General features: G+C 41.3%; 1 protein-coding gene across 3 annotated transcripts; it reads right to left on the minus strand.

Moving 5' to 3' along the window:
* Positions 1–451: 451 nt before the first annotated feature.
* On the minus strand, positions 452–19302 carry N4BP1 (NEDD4 binding protein 1). 3 transcript variants are annotated; one of them, XM_071440349.1, is made up of 7 exons: positions 18138–19299; positions 14043–15802; positions 9607–9737; positions 9127–9223; positions 7764–7871; positions 6148–6255; positions 452–4071 (listed from the first exon to the last, which is right to left on the minus strand). In XM_071440349.1, exons 1-7 carry the CDS (start codon positions 18378–18380, stop codon positions 3741–3743), a joined length of 2778 nt encoding a protein of 925 aa, XP_071296450.1. In that variant the 5' UTR covers positions 18381–19299; the 3' UTR covers positions 452–3740. The 3 variants fall into 3 exon arrangements, with proteins under 3 accessions (XP_071296450.1, XP_071296451.1, XP_071296452.1); XM_071440350.1 differs by lacking the exon at positions 6148–6255 and having other exon boundaries at positions 18138–19301; XM_071440351.1 differs by lacking the exons at positions 6148–6255; positions 7764–7871; positions 9127–9223; positions 9607–9737 and having other exon boundaries at positions 18138–19302.
* Positions 19303–23809: the final 4507 nt, after the last annotated feature.

Below are 23809 nucleotides of genomic sequence, written 5' to 3' on the forward strand. Positions count from 1 at the left end.
GATGCCACAGTCCGGAACCAGCGCTGCCCTCAGGCGGGGCCCGGCTCTCCCCGGGCGGGGCGGGCGAGGCGCGGGCCGGCGGCGCCACCTCCCGTCCCCTCGTGTCCCCTCGTGTCCCCTCGTGTCCCCTCCCGTCCCCGCGGGACACCCGGCCGGACACCGCACAACCCCGACAGCTGGAGCGCCCGCCTTGGATTCACCTTCTTACTGAGAAGGGCGTGTGTTTCTGTATAAAACACGTGCAAACCAGCCTTTTATTTTTGATGAGTAGACTCTTAATATTTTGCTCAGTAAAGATTTATCTTAAAATTATCAATACTAAGACTCAATACTTTGAATATCACATGCTCAATTAGCAACCAGGGAGAAAAATTATACTTGACTTTGGATTTGAATCACAGTGAAAAATGATAATAAAATAAAACTCAATTAATATATTTCAGAATTCTGATGTCTTTGGACTGTTGTTTCTGTTTAATTAAAAATATGTAATATTTTATTTCTCTTATGTACACTTAAAATATCATTCCTGAAACAGTTAAAAATACTCAAGTGGAGACTGAAAAGGGGATCCAGTGCATTCAAACCCAGTTTCTTCTTAAAAAAATGCTTCCTTTGAATTAGCCATTTAAAATTATATAATGCAATCTGACAGAACTTGGTGAGCCACAAGGCAGACAGGAAAAACTTGGGGTTGTCATATGCACCTCAGCAGAGTTTGAACAGTGCAATGGAATCACATTCTAAACATAAATGCATACAATACATAGGTAAAAAATGTACAAATCTAAAATCCATCTGTTTTTTAAAAGTTATCATCAACACCATCTACTTGAGCACTGCAGTATTTCCACTGTGTGCACAGTTACATACCAACATATACAAAACTGGTAGATTTATGTACAAAATTGAGCACAAAGAGTAGCAGTCAGGAAGGCTAGGAAGGCTAGTCTGAACACCACGAGTTACACTGTTGAAAGGCACTTGGGTTTCCATTCTGCGATAAAATAGAGAAACTGAACACATCAGAGAAACACCTGCTTATATAACCAGACTCCTCCAAATACCAGACAGATTAGGTCTCAGAATCTGCAAAGTCATTATTATTCTAAACTGTATTTGTGAAAATAACAGGTCTTATAAATGAATTATAGCAGAGCTACTCCTTTCCAATAAAACAGAGCCATCCAGAACATAATCCAGCCCCAGATTTAAAAATAGCACTTAATGCAGCTACACAGAATTCTAGCAGGAAAGGCATTCATATCAAACATAGCCTGCAAGCTTGCAAAACAGAAGGAAACACTGCCAGCATTAGAAAGACACTGTGAGTCACTGTTTGTCATGGAACTTTCACAGGCACTCTCTCTCTGGTTCAGAAATGCTCTTCCAAAACACGAGCTACCCCAAAAAGGCACTGAGACAGGAAGGAAAGCAGCAGCACTAGCACCGACTACTGGGACTCATCTGAACTTTGCTTGTTGACAACTGCAATGAAATTGTTTACATTACATGCTCTTAAGATGTAAGAGAAAACACTCCTTTTGACAGTAAACTGTTGTATTTGTCACAGAAATCCTGCACTTGGCCCCACACCAGGAATCAGTCTCAGGACTTTACCCCTTTAAAGGGAGGGAGGGAGGGGAAATGCCAGGTCACTCACACGTAAGGGAAAGTCCCTGGTATTTTCCACTCCAAACGCTGCTTCTCGCTGAGTTTTTGCAGCAACCAAGGTTGAATAGCACGAGGCATGCTTCAGAAACAGACTTTGGAGAAAGAAACAGAGAAAGGAGAAAGAGAACCAATCTCTTTGCTCTCGTGACAGGACTTGAGGCTTGAAGCTGACTTGGGGGATTTAGGTTAGACAAGGAAAGAGCTCTTCACCCAGAGGGTGCTTGGGCACTGAACAGCCTCCCCAGGGAAGTGGGCACAGCCCCAAGCCTGACAGAACTCGAGAAGTATTTGGACAATGCTCTCAGGCATGGGCTGGGAATGTTGAAGTGAGGGGGGCCAGGAGTTGAACTGGATGATCCTTGTGGGTCCCTTCCAAACTCCATGAAGAAATTCTCTATGAAATAAAGATTACAATATATTTATATCCCCACAATAGCACCTATAAAGTGGAAACAACGTATGCAATCAGGGATATACCTAATGAAAAGAAGACAAGTTCTTCAAGGAGCATGTTCACACATGTACACAGGCCCCCCAGGCAGTGTGAGGGAGCTGGTGATTATTCTCTTACTATTTATTAAAATTATACCAACTATAGTCAGTGAAACAGGCTTTAAGGACTTGCCTAAGTTTTTATGGGGTTAGAACTCAGAGATTACATAACACTTCACAGGTAAAAACTAGTTCTTGGCAAACATGTACTGGTCAGAAGGACTCTGCCCACCTCAATAGCAAATCTCCCACTCACTTATACAGAATAAAGAATAATTTAGATTTGTCTATTCGGATGCAGAAACATTAAAGGCCTCTCTTCATCACCACCTGTATTTTTGAGAAGTTGTAACTACTGCTCCTAAAACTTTTTTGTTCTTGCTGCAATTCTCTTTCAGGTTGCTTGTGTTCAGGGAAGAGCAAGACTGCCTCCTGTTTGACTTCACAAAATGTGAAAGGGCCATGCAAAAAAGTCTTTCAAACAGTCTTTCAAAATCCCCAATTCCCCAAGTATATTTCAGTTCTTTTGCATATAAACAAAGAGTGATTTCAGACCCCATGGAACTGGAGAGAAAGCCACTAATTCTTTAGGGTAAGGCTCAGTACATCAGAAGTTGAATGTAGGCTCTGGAGCCCAAGTTGTCTTTACAGCCTAATTAGATTTTACTCACATGAATACTTGGCACCAGAGACTGGTTAAAAGGAAGGAGTAACAGACTTAAGCGTGTACAGAGATACAGACAATCTTAACTTTGCTCTGCTCTAGAAAGTGGTCCTATTGGTCAGTTTTTATAAATTATCTTCCTTTTTGCCCCTTACTTTTTGGGATAGATCCCAGAACAGATCTAAAGGGGTGGAGCTGACTACAGCTGTAGCTCTGCACAAAAAAGCCATTTCTATACAGACAGTGTCTCATTCTGTTAGCATCACCCCATTCACACTTAGAACAGACAAAGAATCAGTGCAATTGTTAAAGATATTAAAACTATCCTGAAAGAATACTGATAGTCAAAAACAAGTGTAGATTTCAGAACTTTTAAAGAATTCAGAACACCTTCTCCTGATGAGAGCTGTGAATTTTCGCTTTCTCTTCTAACTACCACGCACAGCACTCCCAGCCCGAAGGAGCAAATGGATTTTCTTGGATTTTCTTGGATTTTCACGCCCTTCCCGGGGCTCCTCACGGACCCACAGCCGCCACCTGCTGGCAGCTGCTCCCACGCGCGGGCCTCCAAACGACCGGAATTCTGCCTTCCAGGAAAAGGGTTCTGTAAAAAGCACTAACACCCTGCTCAAAAGGGAGTACTGCCACTGCTTTAACAAGCAATTCCAGTGAAGCAGAAGACTTTTTTTTTTTTCCCACAGAAAATATTACTAAAAATCTGTAGTAGCAGCAGTTTTTAATTTACCAAAACCTGGCATCTATTAGCTACAGAACATACACAAAAATATCTTTGTTTATACAAATAAAATTAGGTTTTTAATATTCACAAAGTAACATAAAAGAGCGACATTTTTCTTCACATTGATAATCATTAGTCAGAGCAGTTGTGATATAAAAGTTGTGGAAGCATTCAGTCAAGCACCATGGCAGACAGAGCATTAAGATCTCTCATGAATGGATGATTAGATAGTATTTGATCAATCTTCTGCCTTTGATCATAGTCAGGAAAAATTTTGATCAGGGCTTCTCTTAGCTGGGCTGTTTCAGAGGGAGATCTCTGTGGTGGAATTGCTGGACCAGGCTCTGTGTTTTCTTCCCATGGAAGCAATGGGGATGAACGATCATCATACACTCTGCCCCCAGGCTGTTGACTGCTACTGCTCACTTTGGGGAGGAAAGAGGGTGTCTCAGAAGAATATTGTCCACTGCTCTGTAAAGCCGTGTGTGTTGACCAGGAATCTCTGTGGAACAAAATAAAAATTTTAATTAATTAATTAAGCTAAAGGACATTCTAGCTGCAGTTCTCTCTGTACATGAGAGAGAAAAGACAAATGTGTATAACTTAAACATCCCTGCTGCTCAGCCAGTTACTGACTGGAATCAAATGACAAGCATTCTTTCAAAGTGAAACAAAACAGGGGGTATAACAGTTCTCAATATGAATCTGGCACAGCTAACATTATTATCACCCAGGAATAGCCTCAGTATGCTGTGAGTCCTTTACTTGTCAGATTACAGAAAATTTTATGAAGGTATAGATAAAAAGATACATTGAATACATGTACACTGACAGGGAGCATGTGAAAATGCTGACAGACCAGTTCCAAGAGTGCTTCATGAGACTATTCCTCAAATACTTTTGCTCTGGACTGAGCTGTGCTCATATTTAGACCAGGGCCTTGTTTCCCTTGTATGGTATCCTTAATAGGGCAATGAAGTTGTTTTAGCAGTCTCAGGATTTGAATACTCTTAATTATTGCAATTTCATTTCAGACTTTAAAAAGTTTTGCTACTCTATGCACTGCTAGCACTACAAAATATAAAGGTCAGTCTATTTCAGATGCCAGCAGATACCAGAGAAATGTGAAGTGGAACTCATCTTACAGTCTAGTTTCCTACCACCAAGGGAAACAGCACCTAAATTACAGAGCTCTATTTTAAAAGCATTTGGGTTATGCCACCTCCAGTTACTCAGTGTGGAAAGGTTTTCTAACTGCTGAAGATTCTGCCAGTTTCTGATCTTGTTCCTGGTGCCATTTATGCTTTCTGCATCATTTAAATCATGTAGAAAAGTCACAGGGAAGGAACAAAATTAACTCTTTTTTACTGGCAGCTTTTCTCTGTTCTTCCTGGTGTCCCCGTCCACCCCCCCCCCCCCAGCCCAACCCCAAAACGAACACCCAAACATAGTTACAGTTCCAAATTTACAGATATGAAACCAAGCTCTTCTGTGGTCTTCTCAAAAGACTCCATTTCTACAATCAACACACTCACCTACCTCAGAACACTCTGTTTTCATTTTATTTCTCAGACACAGGCAGGTAAAACACAGTGTTCCAAGTAACATCTCAAAGGTTTTGTACAAGAGCTTGAATACTCAGCATTTCCTTCTGGAGTTCTAGCACTGCACTTGCTTTTTTAATGTGAATACACTTATTTTCAAATCAGATCAGCTTGTAATCTATGGTATAACAATGTTTTACTTTCCTCAAATGTTTACAATAGATGAGATTCTTGCTTATTCTTTGTATTAATCCTTAAGAATAGCTTGCCTTTTCTATTAACAATTTTTAAGTTACCTCACTTGTTTTTAAAAGCCCTCTCACTACTCCTCAGAATTCTTAGCATTTCTAATTCCTAAACTGGTGAAAGAAGAGAATATTATTTTCTTTTGAAAAAGAGCAAACTAATCCTCAAATCTTGGCAGTTCATGCAAAGCAAATTCATATTTTGAATACGTGCACATTTAAAAAGTACATTAATCTTAAACGAACAATTTCTGTTCATTAACATTTATAACTATTACTCAAATACAAACAGATTTAATAACAATGCCTCAAAAATTGTTTTGACAGCAGTAAAGTACCCTCAGCCCTGAGGTGAAGTGTCTCCCCGTGACAGAAAACCTGAGTGTTTGTAGCACCTATTGTCCCACTATGAAGAAGTGACCAACCAAGGTGTCCTAGATAACATCAGAGTAATTAACACCACACACCCACATCTCTGGCACCTCTGGGTGCTGTTAACACACCCGTGCATGAAAGCCACCAGAGTCAAGTTTCAGAAGAAGCTTTTGTCATACTTATCTCAGTTCTCAGAGAAATCTCAGTAAGAGACAAATGTCACCAGCAGTTTCTGAATGAACTGAAGTAACAGGAAAAATGTGTTTTGGTTATTTTTTTTTTGTTAAACTGCTATGTGCTACAGTGTTCCTGCTTAATTTACTGTGCTTTACAGGTGTGTGAGTGAAGCAGGAGAACAGTTTATTTCAAAAGTGAAATAACTGCGTCAAACAAAAGTGAAAACAGTGTTTGTACCTAGAACAGCCTTCACTTCGAAGGAAGTCATCTAATCTGGGTCCATTTCTTCCCAAAGGATCATCAGGAACCATAAATATGTCACCAGCAAAAGTGTACTGGAGCAACCTGCAAGAGAGTTCTTTTAAATAACAAGGTATTTCACCCTTGTTGTCCTTCACCTTTGTAGCACAGGATGAATTTCCTTAGAGTAGACACCACATAAGGAGTCCCTGAAGACTAATTAGTAAACCCAGCTAAGACACAACCAGCATTCCCTGTCAAAATAATTCCATGAGAGGTGTGAACTCTCCCTATTACACCACAGAACACAGTTTCCCCCCCGCCCCTTTTTTACAGCGACTGTTTTATGACTGAAGATTTGCAACAAGACTATGGTGGAATTTGCTAGGTGATCAGATTTTTTGGTTGTTCTAACTCCTTTTCCTTGCAAGGATCTTCAGTCATGTAGCTGAAATGCCTGTGTTAGCAGAAAGCCACACAACTAGCAAATATAGCATTAAATGCTTACAGTTAAGACACAAAACTTTTTTTCTGGAATCACTTTGGGACAGGTAGAAATCTGTATTAAAAAAACCCCAAACAAACCCAGTTCAAGTGAAATTTGTCTGCAAGGAGAAGATTTGGTACAGTGGAATTTCCCCAGAAGTAAAACTAATAGCAGATGTTAACATAAGCTCTTAAAAAAACACAGACTCAAGATGCCCACACCAAGCACTCTTACTAAAGTTCTGTGGAAGAACAGAACCTGACTCAGGTAGAATTCACTCAAGAAATGATGTAAAAACCTACACGATTAGCCAGCATCAACTCCATGGTCTCACAGCTACATTGTGAGAATGCAGGGCAAGTTTTTAGTTCCTTATTTCATTAGAGCTATACTGACCCCAGCCACTGTAACAGATGTACCCTCAGAAAATGTCAGGGACACTGAGGGATTAGTGGGGAATTTTACTAACAGAAGATCACACCTCAGCAGTAAAATAACCTGATTAAATTGAAACTGGAAAAAAAAATCCCAAACACCCAAACGCAACAAACAAGAAGAAACAAGCAGAAACAAGTCCACAAGATGAAGTAGGGAATATTTGATAACTAAGTGAACTCATCTAAACCCAAAGAAAAACACTTGCAGGGAAATGGCTGCATGGATATGCTGCAAGTGTTCATTCTGTTTAGCTGTGACAATCTGTCCCACTTGAGTGAAGAGTGATTGATTCTGAATATTTAAAAGTGACACTATATCCTCATCAGCTATGATGTCTCCCTGAAAAAAATGAGCTTTCAGACAAGAGAGGCTGTGAAAGTGGACTGCTCAAACAAGATCCAACACTGACCTTCAGAAGTGACACACGTGCTGTTACACCAAACTCCTGCTTATGAGAACAATTAACACTCATATATGACAGAATATATGAATAACAAGGACATTAGACTACTCAACACATGACTGTAAGGCCATGAATCACCACAGTGAGTCACAGAGTACTTTATTTGGATCTACCAGAATTGCATGACAGATTAATTAAAGATAACAAAATCCCACATGTAGGTAGAATGCATACAACTGCAAGGACAGACATCCTTTTAAGACTTCACAGAAATTCAGTAATTACCTTTTTTGAATAATTTCTCTCCAGGCAAATGATTCTGTCACAAATTCTCTGAAGTTATCATTAGTCACAATAACACCTCCAGTTTTAGCAGCAAGGTGTAACAAAAATCTGTAAAATTAATTTCAATGATTACTAAGATAGTTTGTTTTGCTGAGAACAATCCAAAGACTTAAAAAATGAAACATTTCATCATCCCAAAGTAATCTATTTGCATGAAAACAAGCACCCTGATTACCAGGAAATGACTCTGTTTTTACCCACCTTAAACTTACAACGTTTTGGGTAGCATGCACTTATTCAGTGCAGCAGAGTCTTCATGGGATGTTTTCTTCCCCATTCAAAACCCAAACAAACAAACCCACACAAGCAAAAGCCCTCAAACCCCATGACCTAAATATTTGCACAGGTAAATGGCATGCTTTATGCAGTACAGTATTTATTACACAATCCAACACAAACTCATTGACATACACTTTTTTGCTTAGCATTAATGTCTGTGTTCTGCAAGTCAGTGTTCTGCATGTTAGTGGTTTGCTCTGTCAACACTTTTCAAAAACTCTTTTGTTAAACAATGACAACGCAACTACTGATTTATTAAGAAAAAAATGTTTGCCATCTTTTATAATGTCTCTGAAAATACATTTTTTGCCATTTGAATCAATTTTATCCACAAGATAATGGATGGTGTCCTTTTAAAGAAAAGTGCATGCTTTTAACAAAAGTGCAAATATGTTATTATACCACTTATTTCCACAGTAATCTCAACTGCAGTGCCAGAGCATTTCTTATGAAAGGCTGGGTATAAATAAAACATTAATGAAGTACTAGGAAACTCCCACAGACTCCTAAAGCTTACTGTGTCTCGTTCACTGACAGATGATCCCCACATTTTAAAGTTGATCTTTGCTGGTCAAATTAACTTGGAGGTTCACTGGCTTATGCATTGTTACAAATACAGTGCTCCAAAGACACAGCAAGGTCTGTGTGCCAACATGGCATTAAGAAAGAAATGGAGCTAAATACTCTCTGATCAGCAGCTGATTTATGCCCCAAGAATAAAAAGAAGTTCAGGGATAGAATGGAAAAGCATAAAAACATTACTGGAGGATTAATTTCTTCAGACAGCTTTTTTTTTTTAATTGCCATGAAAATTTGTAGTTCTCCATGACGTTCTGAATACATAATATTGTTTCCTACAACAGTGAAATAATGTAACAGATGTAAAACTCAGTCTTAAGTTGGATGCATAGCTCTGTCTAGAAAGGTCGCAGAACAAGCTAACAGAACTGCACATGAAATATTGAGCTTTTACAACCATTAGTCAGATGTTCAAAAAGACTTTAAAACTACATATATTCTGTACCTGTCATCATGAGCAGCAATTCTTGCTCCTAAAACCATCCTTGCAGGGGTTAAAGACAATATTCCAACATCCTCGAGCTGTGTTAAGAAATTCTGCTCTGTTAAAACATGATTTGACAATTAGTCTGAGATAAAATTACTAGAGAGAAGATAGGCTATTTTTGTACCAATTAAGCTAGAGAAATGTTATTGATAGGTGAAGAATTGCTCATATAAAAAATGGAGAAGAGGAGGTCAACACTAGAAATTAAAGAGCAAACAAAAACCAACCCAAAAAGGCCTCCACTGATGGCACCCCTGCTAGCCTAAAGAGCATTACAGGGTCTCTCACACTGAGTATGGAAACCCAATTACTCATGCTGAGCAGCCAGACTGCTCCTGCTCAACATTTGATGAAACATTCCTTCTCCATTTATTCTTCACACAAGTCCCAAAGAAAAAGTCTGCTTTAATTAAGCAAACATTAGGAAATGTGCCTCACCTGTAATGGAAGGGTCACGTCTTGTTCTCCACTGTGGAACAAACACAGTAATATTTCTGTGGCCACGTTTCCAAAAGTAGTCAACAGCTATTGCAATTCCTCGACAGGAGAAGAATTTCCTCAGACCATGACTGAGGGTGAAACAAAAAAAAGGGAGATTAAATTCACTAGGGTTTTACTACCAGGAAAACAAAGAAAATGGAACAAAACCTTGCTAAGTGAAGCTGAAAGTCCCACATAGAGCCTCAGGAAAAGAAAAGGCAGATGGGTGTTAAAGATAAGCAATCTTCTAAATGGAAAGAGCTCTTCAGCAGAAGAAGAGAACAGATACATCACTTTGCAACTTCACAGCTCAGTCTCCTTTCAGTTTCCTGGGCACAACAACAATGGAGTAATCAGAAGCAGGTTTAGCTTTAAAAAAGAGGCCCATAGTGATGATTTCTGAACTCTACTGAGTATAGATTAAAATTGTAATAATACAATATTGTAGTAGTTCCAAATACAGTCCTACAAAATAGAACACCCTTGGTTCAACTGATTACCAAGGATTACATCTGAACAACTCTCTGATAACCACTAGGGCCTACTCTCTCTTCATTTCAACAGTCTGAACAATTGTTCTGAAGCAAAATAATGAAATTTCTTTGGAGAAATATTTTCAAAACATTGTATTTTGGCATTAATCTTTTTTCTCAATTTAAAAATATAAGATATACATTATCCGTTTTTACAAGTCCCTTAAGTGACTTTCCAAAAAACCAGCAACTGCCTAAAATGAGGGGACACAAAGATTGGAATTGATGACCTTGTGAGGCCCTACCCAGCTGGAATTAACCCAGTGACCCTATTTGCCTGTTTAACACATGGCACAATTAACTGTCTAACCAGGCTCCAGCATTTCCATAGAGGCTACTTTTAGACAAAACAAAGATATGATTGCCTAGAAAAGACACACTGATTGAGCACTGATGGCATGAACAGCCAAAGCATTTCTTGCAAAATAGTGTATAATCTATGTTTTGAATTAGATGTCAAATCACTACAAAGTACTTTTAACAATAAGTGAGCAAGGGGTATTCCTTTTTTAAACCAGTCTCCCAAATAATAGGCAAGTGCTTATTATTAACCCTAATAGTAAGCCCTGTCAGTTTTGAACAGAATCCTATCTTTAAACCCTAATTTAACCTACCAAGAAATCTTCCCAACATAATGGTCATTAAAAGATTTCCATGGAAATATTTTACAGTGAAACTCAGCCTCTAGTAGCATTCATTTATCCTTTTCTAGTTTTGTAAATTCTGTAAAAAATATGCTTATCAAAATGTAAATCTATTAAGGTTCTCTGAATTTAGAGACAAATTCTATATGTAGAAAGGCAGAAAATGAATAAGCCATATCTGAAATACAAAAGGCAAAAAAATCTAACTCCTCTAATTTCCAGAGGAAAAAAAATACTATGCCACACTTGCCCTTAATAAAATTAAGCATTCTTTGTGTCAAGAACAGTCAAAAATAGAAGGCAATTTTCATAGAAGAGTTACTTTTTGTATACCTTCTGGGACATAAGCTTTAAATGCAGTTATCATACCAATGATTTAAGTTAGGCATCCTATTCAATAAATTGCAAAACTCTGTTAAGTATTTTCAATGAATTAATGGTTTTCAACTAGACTTCAAGAAATGCAGAGGTCTCAATATTCATGTCAAAATTTATGCTTTCTCTGCTTGTTCATCCTCCTGTTTAAGAGCTCCAAGCTGGCTGAACTACAGTGTACTGGCTTTTAAGTGTTTAGAAGCTTAGAAAACCAGCTCCAAATTTGTCCGGAATGACCACAAAATTCTGCTCTGCTACAACTTAAAAAAGCATGCAAATAGAAGTAACTTCATCAAACAACATGTAGAATTAATGTAAGCTATAATATGAAAAATATGTCACTGCTAAACTAAATTAAATTAGAAGTGTTTTAACTGAATTAGATAAACACCTGAAGGGACAGCAAATCACCACAGCAAGATGGTCTTTTCAAGATATCCATCTCAAAGACTGCATCTGTTCTCCAAATGCCATTGCAAATACTGCCTTTGCCTGTCCCAGTTCTTTAAAATCCTGTGAAGACCCTACAAAGGTATTTTCTAAATTAAACAAAAGATGATCACAAGCAGCACAAAGCAGCAAAGAGCGGGTTGCCTCCTGGGTCATGTAACACTTTCCCTTTGGTTTGTGACTAAAGTAAACACTGTCACAAATGAGTGGTTTGGCTACTTAAAGAAACACTGTCAAAGGTATTGCCAAAGCCAAGGTTTGATATGAATTTGTGAAAATATGGCTTCACACAGTTTGGAGGCAACATTCATTCTTGTGAACCTGTGAAGAGTAAGTTCATTATTTACTGCACAGGTTAAGGCATACACAGATCAAATTAGAATCAGTTTGCACGGATATACACAGAAGCCAGGAATGCAGAAGGGGGTGAGGGTGCAAAGCATATGGATGCCAAGATAAGGGGGCAAAAGGGTTAACAGCACTTAATCATGGAGCACTCTGACATTGACAAAGCAATTCCATAGGGCTGGCTGTAGCTGTAACAATGACTTAATGGTAGATTTGAGGCAGTACCATTCATACCATGATCAGTACACACACACAGGTACACAATGTGAACACCTAATTCCCTGTGCTAAAGGAACTCGTCAACAAATTCCACTCAGCGTCAGTGAAATGCTCCCAGCAAGTCCCTTTGCATTTCCCAACATGCAAGGGTCACACCTCAGGGAGTGTGGGAGCTTTGACACCAGGAACAGTCCTCTGAGTATGACAAAGGTGAGGATTTGGGAGCTCTGAGCAGTGTCCCACTCCAGGGAGGTGCTGGCACAGCTGCTGAGCCCCAGGAGAGCTCACAGGGCCTCACTCAGCACTGCTGGCTACAGGGCCACAGCATGACTGACTTTGGCCAGCAGGAAGGGTCCCCCTGGCCACAACCCAACCCAGTAACTCCTGGGCTTTCTTCCCCAAAGAGTAGGAACGATGGTGCCCCTCCTTGGGCTATGATTCAGGTAAACAGTTTACCAAGGCTTCAAAGGACAATTCCTTACCCTTTGTTTCCCACCTTGTTTGGGCACCTGATGATTCTGATTGGATGCACCACCACAAGTACATAGTATTTACAAACTATTCTAGGAAGATATAATTCCATTCAATTATTCTTTCATTCTGAGCTTTTTCCACATTTTAATAGAATTTAAATGATCCAACAACTGGATATTGCAGTCTGCCCTCAAAAGGCCTGTTTTCAGCATACAAAACAAGTAATTAAAAAAAATACTTGTTAGCAGCTAGGGTAAACTCTGGGCATTCTCTTACTCCACAGACACCCTGAGAATGTGATAACAACAGATCAAGGTGCTGCACGTGTCAAAAGAAAATATTCTACAGGTTTTGCAGCTTTCCAGACTTCTGAGGCAAGCACTGATTCAGGAACACATACAGCATTAGTCTAAGCATGTGGGTGATGCATTAATACCCACACCCCCATCAAAAAAGGGGGCCAAAAGAACCCTGAACCAGCACAGGCATGGAAGTAGTTCTCAAGGTACTGAGAAGTAAAACTGAGAACAATTCAAAGCAATTTTGCAAACAACTCTTCACTTTATGAAACGCAAGAAACGAGTGAGGCTTTATTTAGCCAGAGGGAAGCTGCAGAATACCTCCATGATCAAACCAACAGGCCCCCAAGCATTGATTATTTAGTAGGACATTTTAATATCTCAATGGTTTGCTGTTTTGAGGCAGCTCTGTCCCTTATGTCTCATAACCAGCTTTCATTTGGTTGGGTAGAAGGCTCCAGGTGTTATAAATAACCTTTTTGGGGACTCTATGTCAATAGCACCCAGCTACTATGCCCTACTCCAGTGTGGGGTGTGTGCAGCCAATCCACTGGGGCGCATTAAGGATATATTGGCACCTCAGTAATGCGCATTCATAGTTGGTAAATATACATGTATACATTTGAAAAGCATAACAGGATCCAAGCACTAATATGCAATGCTGTTGGATGAGAAATATGTCACTATTAGATGAGAACCTCCACTTTAAGACTACAAGATGTTGAGAGCACAAGAAATTCCCCCAAACCACTTAAGTCAACAATAATTTAACCTCGTTGTTAGGCACTGGCAAAGCAAATTAAACTTCATGCGTAACACTGATTGCAACAGAGCAAAGCTTGCCCTGAGATTACTTCTGACTGAAGTGTTGCATTGAGCTGAACACTGGTGATTCAAATCAGGTTACTTTGAAAAGGCACAACTGTGTACATGCACACAAAAACCTAGCTAGCAAAACCTTAACACATGCCACTGCCACCTCTTAGCCCCCATTTCATCTGAAAGTTCAGTGAACTGTTAATAAAAGGATAGCTGAAAAGAACAATACTTACGAAATTGCAACATTGCTTCCATCAATAATTATATGTTTTAAATATGGTTTGCCAGGTTCATTTATCAACTCCAGTTTGTATGGCTTCTTCAGAGAGTCCAAAAATCTTTGAACTCCAGTAACTGAATGATCTGGATGTGGTCCCATTGTGTCTCTGTCTGGATTTGAAGGGTGTTTTTGTGAAGACAGTAACCGGTCTGGGACAGGATGGTCACAATGTGAGGTCTGGGAAAGGCGCTGGTGGAGAGGCCTTGCTTGGGAAGAGCTGCAGTGTCCCAGCTGCTCCTCAGAACCAGGCTGGCTGTTCTGTACAGTTGAGGGCCCTGCAGATTTTTGCTGAAATGCACTTTTACTCTTATTTGAGATATGCTGCACATCTGAGCTCCCTCTGGCTACAAAGCCAACATCTTTTAGAGCTCCGGCGTGCACCGTGCTGGAAGTCACCCCACCATCAGTTTCTATACTGCTTAACCTTGAGTTGTGATTCTTACCAGGGCCACAAACATCTCTCTGTTTATAGCACAGAACTGAATTTTTGCTGGGAGGGAAAGAAGATTTGCATACCAATCTATGCATTTTATCTTCTGCACCAACTTGTGTGTCCGGAGCACCTCTTACTTGGTGATATTCATTTTTTGTCTCCTTAGAAGTATGACTGGATTTAAGTGGACTTTTATTCCCAGAAATGCCTTTGTCTTCTAGCTTTTGTGAATTATTTACATTATTTCCTAAAGGAAGATTGAGAGTTCTAGGCTTTTGAGACGACTGTTCATGTTCTTTTTTAAACTTCAAATTTTCCTTTTCAATTTCTTCTAGCAATAGTAACGGTTCCGCAGATTGTCCTAGGATACCGATAACCTTTTCTACAATATTTTGGGAATATCCCATTGTTCTGAAAAAGTTGACAAGAATCTTATATTCCATCTCCTCAGAGAGAGCATCACCTTCTTTAAGGCAGTAAGTAGGACCATCTGATTCAATGCAGCTATCCAAAACCAGATCAATAACTGCATCAGGGTCTGAAGGATTCTTGTGTAAAGCAGATTTCACTTGTGGATCATTTTCCAAAGAGAAGTGCTTTTTAGGGAGCCTTACCTCCTCATCAGAGGATCTTCTTTTACATGACTGCCTCTCTTTACAGGCCACTGCCTCTAACAGAGGGTCCTTTATGGGAACAAATCTTGTTTCAGAAGCATCAGAAAACACAGTGTCCATTTGCTTTGTAAGCTCAGTTACAGGTGTGTCAGCATTGTTTCTTGCTTCCTCCCCACCTGCCCTTTCTTCTGTGTTTGCAGAAATGACTTCGGAGGTGCTGTTCTGTCCAAGTTGCTCTGAGTTTTCAGAGCCTGTGAGATCTATGATATCAGTCTTCCCTTCAGAAACAGCAGTTTGGGTGAGAGCTAGGAGCTCTCTTTTTAGTGCACTAGGCAAAATCAGTAAATCCATTGTATACTTATCTGCATGTGCTTCCACAAATTGTCTGAACTGCTTTTTAATCTCTGATTCATTGTCATTTAATAAACTTTCATTATTCTCAAAAAGCTTCACAAACTGCTGCACATGACTTTGAGCCATAACAACAGCTTCTGCACCCCCCTTAATACTGAGCAATCCCATTTCCAGCACTGTTACATCAGCACAGGTATCCTGAACAAGGCTGTTGAGAAATAGGCTCTGTGCACCAACGAAGATGCAGTGCATGTCCTTTGGGTAGTACTCCTTTATTTCCAGCTCAGGTTCACACAGTCCCTTGATGTACTCCTAAGAGGAGAAAGAGAGCAGAGTGAATAGTTGTGAAATCCCAATATATCCAGTTAGTTTTTACTAGGTCAGTAATGGACAGAAACATTAGAAAATAAAGCAAACTTAGCATAAGTCATGTCAGAAAGTAAACACTACCAGTAAACAGGACAATAGAAATAAAACACCAATATCTAAAATGATTTTTAAATAGATGTCACAGAAAGCTCTTTTATATTCTCTTGTTTATACCCAGGTATAGTAACAGGTAACTTAATTTGTAGATCAAACAGTTTAAAAGACTGTCAGAAGAGATTTATTTTCCTATACCTATTCCTTGGTCAAAGAGAACTCTTCGTGAATAAATGCCTTTCACTAGAGTTCTACCTAGTCCATAAACCTGAACTTCTAAAAAGTTTCAAAGTGCATTTCTAAGGCTTATCATGCAAGCAGCCACCAGGCTCCAGATACTTCTGTGTTCCTGAAGTTCCAGATTTTCAAACACACACACAAAAAAAAAACAACCCAAAACCCAACCAACCTAATACTATTTCTGCTACCTGTAAGCTACTACAGGTAAATTGGTAAATTCACTATACTACCTTGTTTTAAATGTGTCAAGAGTTCAAAACTCTGTGAATACAGTATATTATTTATTCTTTCAGATAGCATTATTTTTCCCAAACTGCCTCCTTCTGTGCTTAAAATTCTTTAATGTAGTGAAACCAGCTTTTAAGCTGCAGTCGTTGTATTTGCAGAATCCCAAGTATATCACGTCTATTTACTCTCAAACATTAATTTTTTTAAATGGAGCTGAGAACCAACACAAGGTAATGAATAACATAACCCATTTCCTATCTCCTCGAGTTACATCATCACGGGTACCAAGGCAGGCTGCCTCAGGAACGTATCAGCACAAAGTGCTTCCGCAGCAAAACCCACAGGGTTACTCTCCACGCCCTACATGACTGCTTACGCAGAGCAACAAGATAACATAATTGGTGAAAAGGCTACTCTAAATCTAGGAACTTTTGTTTTTAACTAAGTAGCAATGGAGAACGTATACATTATCTGCGACTGATAAATTATAACACAAATTTCTACCACCAAACATTTCAGCGGAAGACAAGCAATTGCACTTTCTATACAAGAATTCCTCCAGACGGTGTCTGAAAACTGTTCTACCTAGAAGAGAAATCAAGTTTCTCATACTTTAAAGTATTAAGAGTAGAAAACATTTTTTTTATCTTGTTAGGAAAAGCAGCAATTAGAAAGCGGAAATCTTGTGCTATTTATTTCTTGTGATTTAATTTCCTGGAAAAAAAGGAAGTTGCGCTGCAGATGCCTGGAGAAGAGTTTCTGTAACAGTTTCTGTATTCTCTGAGCCCAGGCAAATTGATTTAGTGTAAATTTCAGAGTCAAATAATTCAACCCCCTATATAGTCATAGTATTTTCCTTACAGTTCATTGTAAGGAAGTGCATTGCACGTAGAGGAACACGTGCATGACACAGGTAAGGAATCAAGTTTTTGTCTGAAATCAGTCACAAAACACGTGCTCCGAATATATCCGCCCAACGCCCATACATCGAGAGTTTGGGTTGGAAAGGGACCTTCAGCCTAGCTACTGCTCACACCAAACTTCTCATCACATGATTCAACAGCTGTACTTGCCAGGCTTATTATGAGTAATATCAATTTCAGCATCACTGCTGAGAAACTCCCCCCAAAGCTTAGTTGTGCAAGACATTTAACACGCCTGAAGACACTCCACAGCAACTGCTGCCCCCTCTGAGACACAGCCTGCACAGACAGTTCTCTTAACTCATCACAGCTGGGCTGAAAAGAGAACTATCTGCTCCAGCCTGGTGAAAGGTCTGACAACTTTTATACGAAGGAAATAATAGCTGCATTAAGCTTTATTGAGAGCTTTGCCAACGAGCTACTAAATGCGACGGAATAAGCGAAGTCCGTAAGGCAAAACATGGCAACGCCCAAACAACTCCGAGGAATTTCTTGACTCCGGGAGGAAGAAGGAAAGCGAAACATTTTAATCTCGCTTTAAAACAAAGCTCGGCTCATCCCCAGCGGTGCTCCCCCTCAGCTGCGGGCCGGGCTATTTCATAACGCTGTGCCCGTGAACTTCGCTCTTCCGAGCTGAGTTGTTTCGCTTTATTCCTTGCGCTTGTGTCAACACAGCGGGAGACTCCCTGGCACTGGGCACACACCCACCTGCCAAAGCAGTGCCGTTTCTGTTTCCTCCTGGGGCACTCGGCTTTTCCCCACCCTTTCTTCCTCCAACCCGCGGTCCCGGCAGTGCCGGTCCGGCGGGCCCCAGCGCCCCGCTGCCCCCGTACCTTGGCGCTGCTCACGGCCTTCGTGCAGCCCGCCAGCTGCACCCAGATCCTGGCGCTGGCGTTGGGCGGCTGCAGCGCGGGCCGCCAGTCCCCCTGCGCCCCCAGCACGGCCAGCCGCACCTCGAACAAGCCCTCGATGCGGTCCTGGCTGCGCTCCAGGAGGCGGCTCTTCTCGGCGGGGACGGTGAACTCATCCACCCTGGGCTCCGGCGCGGAGCCGTGCGGTGTCCGGCGAGCCGCCATCAGCGCGGGGCGCACAATCCCATCGCTCCGGGAACAGCGACACCGGGAAACGCCGCACCGACCGCCCGCGTCATCGGCCCGCGACGGCGCCGGGCAGCGCCCGCCCGCAGCCGCGCCGCCATGGTTAGCACCGGCGGCCTGGCCCCGCCCAGCCCCGCCCCCCCCGCGGTGTAGGCGGGGCCGGGCCGCCCCCTGAGGGCCGCGGGGCGGGGCCACGGTGGGTCAGGATGCCCGCCCCGGTCGGGCCGGGCCGGTCCAGGGCACACGGCACAGCACCGCGGCCAGGCCGTGCTGTCCCGGAGCAAACGGCACAGCACCGCGGCCAGGCCGTGCTGAGGCTGGCCGGGCAGAGCCGTCCCAGGGCACACGGCACAGCACCGCGCCCAGGCCGTGCTGAGGCTGGCCGGGCAGAGCCGTCCCGGGGCACACGGCACAGCACCGCGCCCAGGCCGTGCTGTCCCGGGGCACACGGCACAGCACCGCGGCCAGGCCGTGCTGAGGCTGGCCGGGTAGGGCCGTCCTGGGGCACACGGCACAGCACCGCGGCCAGGCCTGCCCGGGGAACCTCCACATTGCACAGCCCGTCTGGGCAACTGTTCCAGTGCGCAGCCGCTGCACAGGAAAGAAATTCTTCCTCATATTCAGGTAGAACTTCCTGTGCATCAGTTTCACCACCGAGCAGAGCCTGGTCCGTCCTCCTGGCACTCCGTCTTTAGATAGTTATACACATTAATGAGGTCCCCTCTCAGTCGTCTCTTCCCGAGGCTGAACAGCCCTTCCCCGTAAGAGAGATGCTCCAGTCTCTTGTCCAGCTTTGTCACCCTCCGCAGGACCCGCTCCAGGAGCTGCATTGCCTTCGGCCTCCATTCTCTGCCGCTGAGGAGCCCGGAACTGCACAGAGCCCTCACGGCCTCCTGTCCCCGCCTCCGGGCACTCTCTCCCCGCCTCCCGGGCCCCCGTCCCCGCCTCCCGGTCGTTCCCCGCCCCTCGACTCCTCTCCTCCCTGTCTGTGTGTCCCGGGAGAACGTGAGCGCTCCCCGCAGCCCTTATCGCCCTTATCGCCTGGCACAGCCCCACGGAGGGGCCGCTCCCCGCCCCGCGGCCACAGCCAGAGGCTCCCGCTCGCCTGGCGGGGAAACCTTGGTGTAACACACTCTTGGCACTGGCAGCTCTGGTATTGCCTACTTGGATTTCATTTAAAAATAAATGCGAGCTTTATCCCTTCTAATGCCAGGGGACAAATCCTTAGCTCTGATAGCTCGGAAAATATAGAGAACACAACTTAGCGCCCCTCACGCCATCCCCAAGGCGTAAAGAGACGTGAAGGATAAGATTAGGTATTAAAATGTATCTCTGGGACTGCTGTTGACTTTTGAGTGCCTGGAGCTGACAATGCGGACCAGCTGTTGTACAAAGGAGTAAATGTCTCCTTTCATACCATCCCAAACACAGGTTAGTGTCTTCCAAGTTCCCCTTGGAACTATTTAATTCCTGCTTGTTTTGGCCATCTCTTTAGCATCGCTATGAACTTAGACTTCAGCAGCTGTGCATTAAAGAAATACTTTATTCTTGTGCATTTAAATGTACATATATTGCTTTAATGTACTTGTATGTTAAACTAGGAAAGGCTTAATACAGAAATACGAAATATTTTTATAAAGCCACTTGTATCCCTATTAGAATTTTTTAAGCAAATGACAGTTTGCAGTTCTTAGCCCATAGGAAAATCTCACTAAAAGCTTTTGTCCGAGTATTGCTATATACACTTTCCAAACTGAATTTGAAGTCATTCTTTGAGCCAAATAAAATATTTGTCTGTGACAGTGGTAAACTGAAAAAAAAAAATCTGTGTACACAGGCTGAATTTGCGCACACTCATTCTGCACAGAACAGGGTTTTGACAGAGAGTGTCATATTTAAGAAACATGCTTCCCTGAAGCACTTTCCTGAAGACAATATTTTTTTTCCTGTTTTTGTTGTTTAGACATTTGCATTTTGCTTTCCCGTAGAATTATGCTACAAGGTTGACGCATAAGAGTGCAATCTACCATTTAGGGAGGCAATTTCTGAGGTGATTGGTGCCATCCACTGTTGAAACGCAGACACTGCAGCCGACGTTTCTTTTAGCTATTATTACTTACAAGCGATATTTTAACCAAGGAACTTCATAATAAAAATGAAATTGCTAGCATTTTGGGACGCAAAATATCATTCAGAAGCGGAAAGAAAATTTATTTCTACCTCATCAACACAGTCTTTTGGAATCTCTCATATAAAAGAAGGCTTACTGACTTGTGAATGATGTGGATAATGCTTGGTGCTTTGGGTACTTTCTTGCCTGTTTTTCCATGCTGTATGTTATAAAACACAGTTTCACTGCTGAATTGATTGTATGAGTATAATTCTAGATATATTCCTGATAAATCTGTATTCAAATGCATTACAGAGCTCCGAGGCTGCTCTCAGGGAGGTCACTGTGAGTGTGAGCAGTCGTGGTTCTGTGGCCCAGCCTGCTGAGATCAGGTACCACCAGACATTGTGACATTCAGGACAAATTAAACCCTTTTGAGGTGGAAAAAAAGATGCTATGGAAAAGGTTTACTAATGATTATATACACAGGACAACTATTAAAACAAGTTGGAACTTTCTCCCTGCATTGTTGTGATGCGGACTAGAAAAATTATCATATTTTTACCTTATTTTTGTTTTGGAACTGCAGCCTCTACTTAATCTTCCTCATACTTAGGAGAAATTTCAAGCCTCTTGCCATAAGCACAAATGCAGGTGTAAAACCCTAAATGTGAGCTAGGATGAGAACACTGGAAATTCTCTGACATCTTACAATAGGCTGCTTACAAAGTGGATTTGTTGAGAAAGAATGATTTGGTTTTCCTCCTATGGGAGGAATTTATTTTGCAGTAAAATATCCAAAGTGACAGGCTCTGTTTAGATGTAGGGGAAGTTTCACTTTCCTGGATCTTTGTTTGTATCTTGTAAGTTGATTTTAGAGATGGAAAAGTGCAATATTTTGCTGGTAGCAGTTGAAGGAATTTGACACACCCAATGCCTGCTCTTGCTTTTCTGCTTGGCACACCTGCAGGATATATTAGAGATTTTCCTGAATGTCAGTTGATGCCAAGTTTATTATTTGCATTACTGTTGGGGAAATACTGTAATGGTGATGTGTAAATAGGTGTGGGGTTTTTTTGATGTTTCACAATAGATTGCTTCAGCTGCCTGGTGCAACTGCTTGCTCTTTATTAGAATTTCTGCAATTGAAAATTGGTTGTGTGAGTGATTTTATGAAACTGGGCCTTCCTGAGTAGTTTGGGTTTGGGCTGCATGCTTGAAACAGGAGCTGTACTGGTTGAAACAATGAGGAAAACAAATTTCCAAACTGTTTTTCAGACCCGTGCTGGGTAAATGAGCTATGGAGTCTATGAATGCACTTTACAGATGGTGCTCTGATCCTCAGTATTATGGCCTTCAGTGGGGTTATTTGCATGCATAAATTTAAATATTTGATTGCAGGATGTGGACTTAATATACTAGGGTATAGGAAGTATCCTGCATTAATATGAATAGCAAAAACTTTAATTTGCACAAATAGTAGCATATTCCAAGAGTGATACCTCAAATAAATTCTATGTCTTTCAGAAAGAAATATATAGAAATAATGTGACTAGAGCCCTCAAGTTCTGTGTGTAATATAGTCCTAAAACTTAAGGCAACCCCAAATTCTCATTAGGAAATGGTATATTTTTTAACTAAATTTTTTAATTGTTTTTGTTGTTTACGGAACTACAGAGAAAAAAGCCAAAAATGGTTTGAAATGGAATTATTTAAGATGCTTTATAGAGACAAACTTTTACATCTTGTTCAAGTCCCCAGTTATAGTTATGGTGTGACTGACATTTATGTGTGCTTGAAGCCCTGGTGACTAAGAAGGTGATGAAGATGGTTTCCCTTTTGGAGAATTTGCTGCAATGCTGCCACCTTAATGAGCCTTTAGATCATCAAGTTTTGTATCAAGAGGCAAACTTTTTGAAAATTATCCAAGGTGTAGGTTCTGTAATTAGTAGTTTCTATAACTGAAACTTGATCCCTCAGTTTTAGAATTAATTACTTCTCTTAATTCCAATTTCCTTTCAAAACAATCTGTTGTAAATAATTAAGTCTTCATAAAAGGAAGAAAAGACAAAAGTACTGCAATTACACATGCATCAATTATTGAGAGTGGGTAGTATTTTTTTTTCAAGTACTGGACTCTGCATTTGGGGTTTTTTTGAGGCTTTTTGAGTGTGTTGGCTCAAGTTTCTTAATTAGTTACAAAAAGCTGCAGGTGTATTGGCAAAGGCTGTTATTTAGCCTGGGAAATGTTCCAGGAGACAGTTTTGTGGGGCTTTTTTCTAATGTAAATATTTAGCTATATTATTACCAGTAATTTTAAAGGTTCCACACTGTGTGACTGCTGTGTCACACAGTAAACATTGCAGCTTCACTTGGATGACTGACAGAACAAATGATAACCTAAGAGTACAATCTTTATTGTGAGAGGGAACAGAACACTGCAGAATAACTTGCAGAAATGCCAGCTGGTATCTGAAGGGGTGTCAGCACCATGCAGCTGGCTCTGAGCAATGCAGAAAGTGAGCCATGCTCAAGTGCCACTCTAAGGTAGTCTAAAATAGAGTACTTTGTCAAAGTTTCTGCAAACTACAAAAAATTAAAGCAGCATTCTTGCTAATCTTGCTAAAATCTAGGGATTTCATAAAGCTCTTTCAAATAATTTTTACAGGTTATCAAAAGTGGGACTCGAGCATCATTAAAGTTTTATGACTCTTGCAGCCAAGTGTGTGGGGTTTTTTTAAATTTTCATAAACATTTTGCTAGTACTGGAATTTAATTTCCTTTTTTTTTCTGTAAAGCACTAGGTATGGTTAATTGCTGAGCAATGTGCCTGCATGTGCTGTACCTGTTGGGTGGCTGACTGCTAACAGAATAGGGCCTTACAGCTGAGTCCTGTGTGTTCTGGGAGGTTCAGCTCAGTTTCAGAGTGGTGGGAAGTTGCACCAGTAATTGAAAGGTACAAGGGGTGCAATGAGCTGTGAAGATGTGCTTACAATGGCTTTTTAATGCTTTTAAAAGATGCAGTCTGTACTAAGCCTTACTGTGGGTGATGTGCTTTTTGTTTTTCTATTTGTGCAAAGCAGGATGAGGTATAGAGACATCTATGTCTGAGTTATGTCAGTTTGCAGATAACTTGCACAAAATCTAACTGTTATAAGGTTAAGGCAAGATAAGTGAATATTCACCTGAATGTATGGTCCTGCTGACTTCACTTTGACTGCTAAGCAGACTAAATGTTGATTCACTTCAGTAATGGTTTCCATAATCTGGTCCTAAATTTCAGTACTATTTTAATGTC

This window comes from Agelaius tricolor, unplaced genomic scaffold (assembly GCF_023055355.1).
Source record: "Agelaius tricolor isolate 1412-34295 unplaced genomic scaffold, bAgeTri1.0.p SCAF_15, whole genome shotgun sequence".
Taxonomy (NCBI): domain Eukaryota; kingdom Metazoa; phylum Chordata; class Aves; order Passeriformes; family Icteridae; genus Agelaius; species Agelaius tricolor.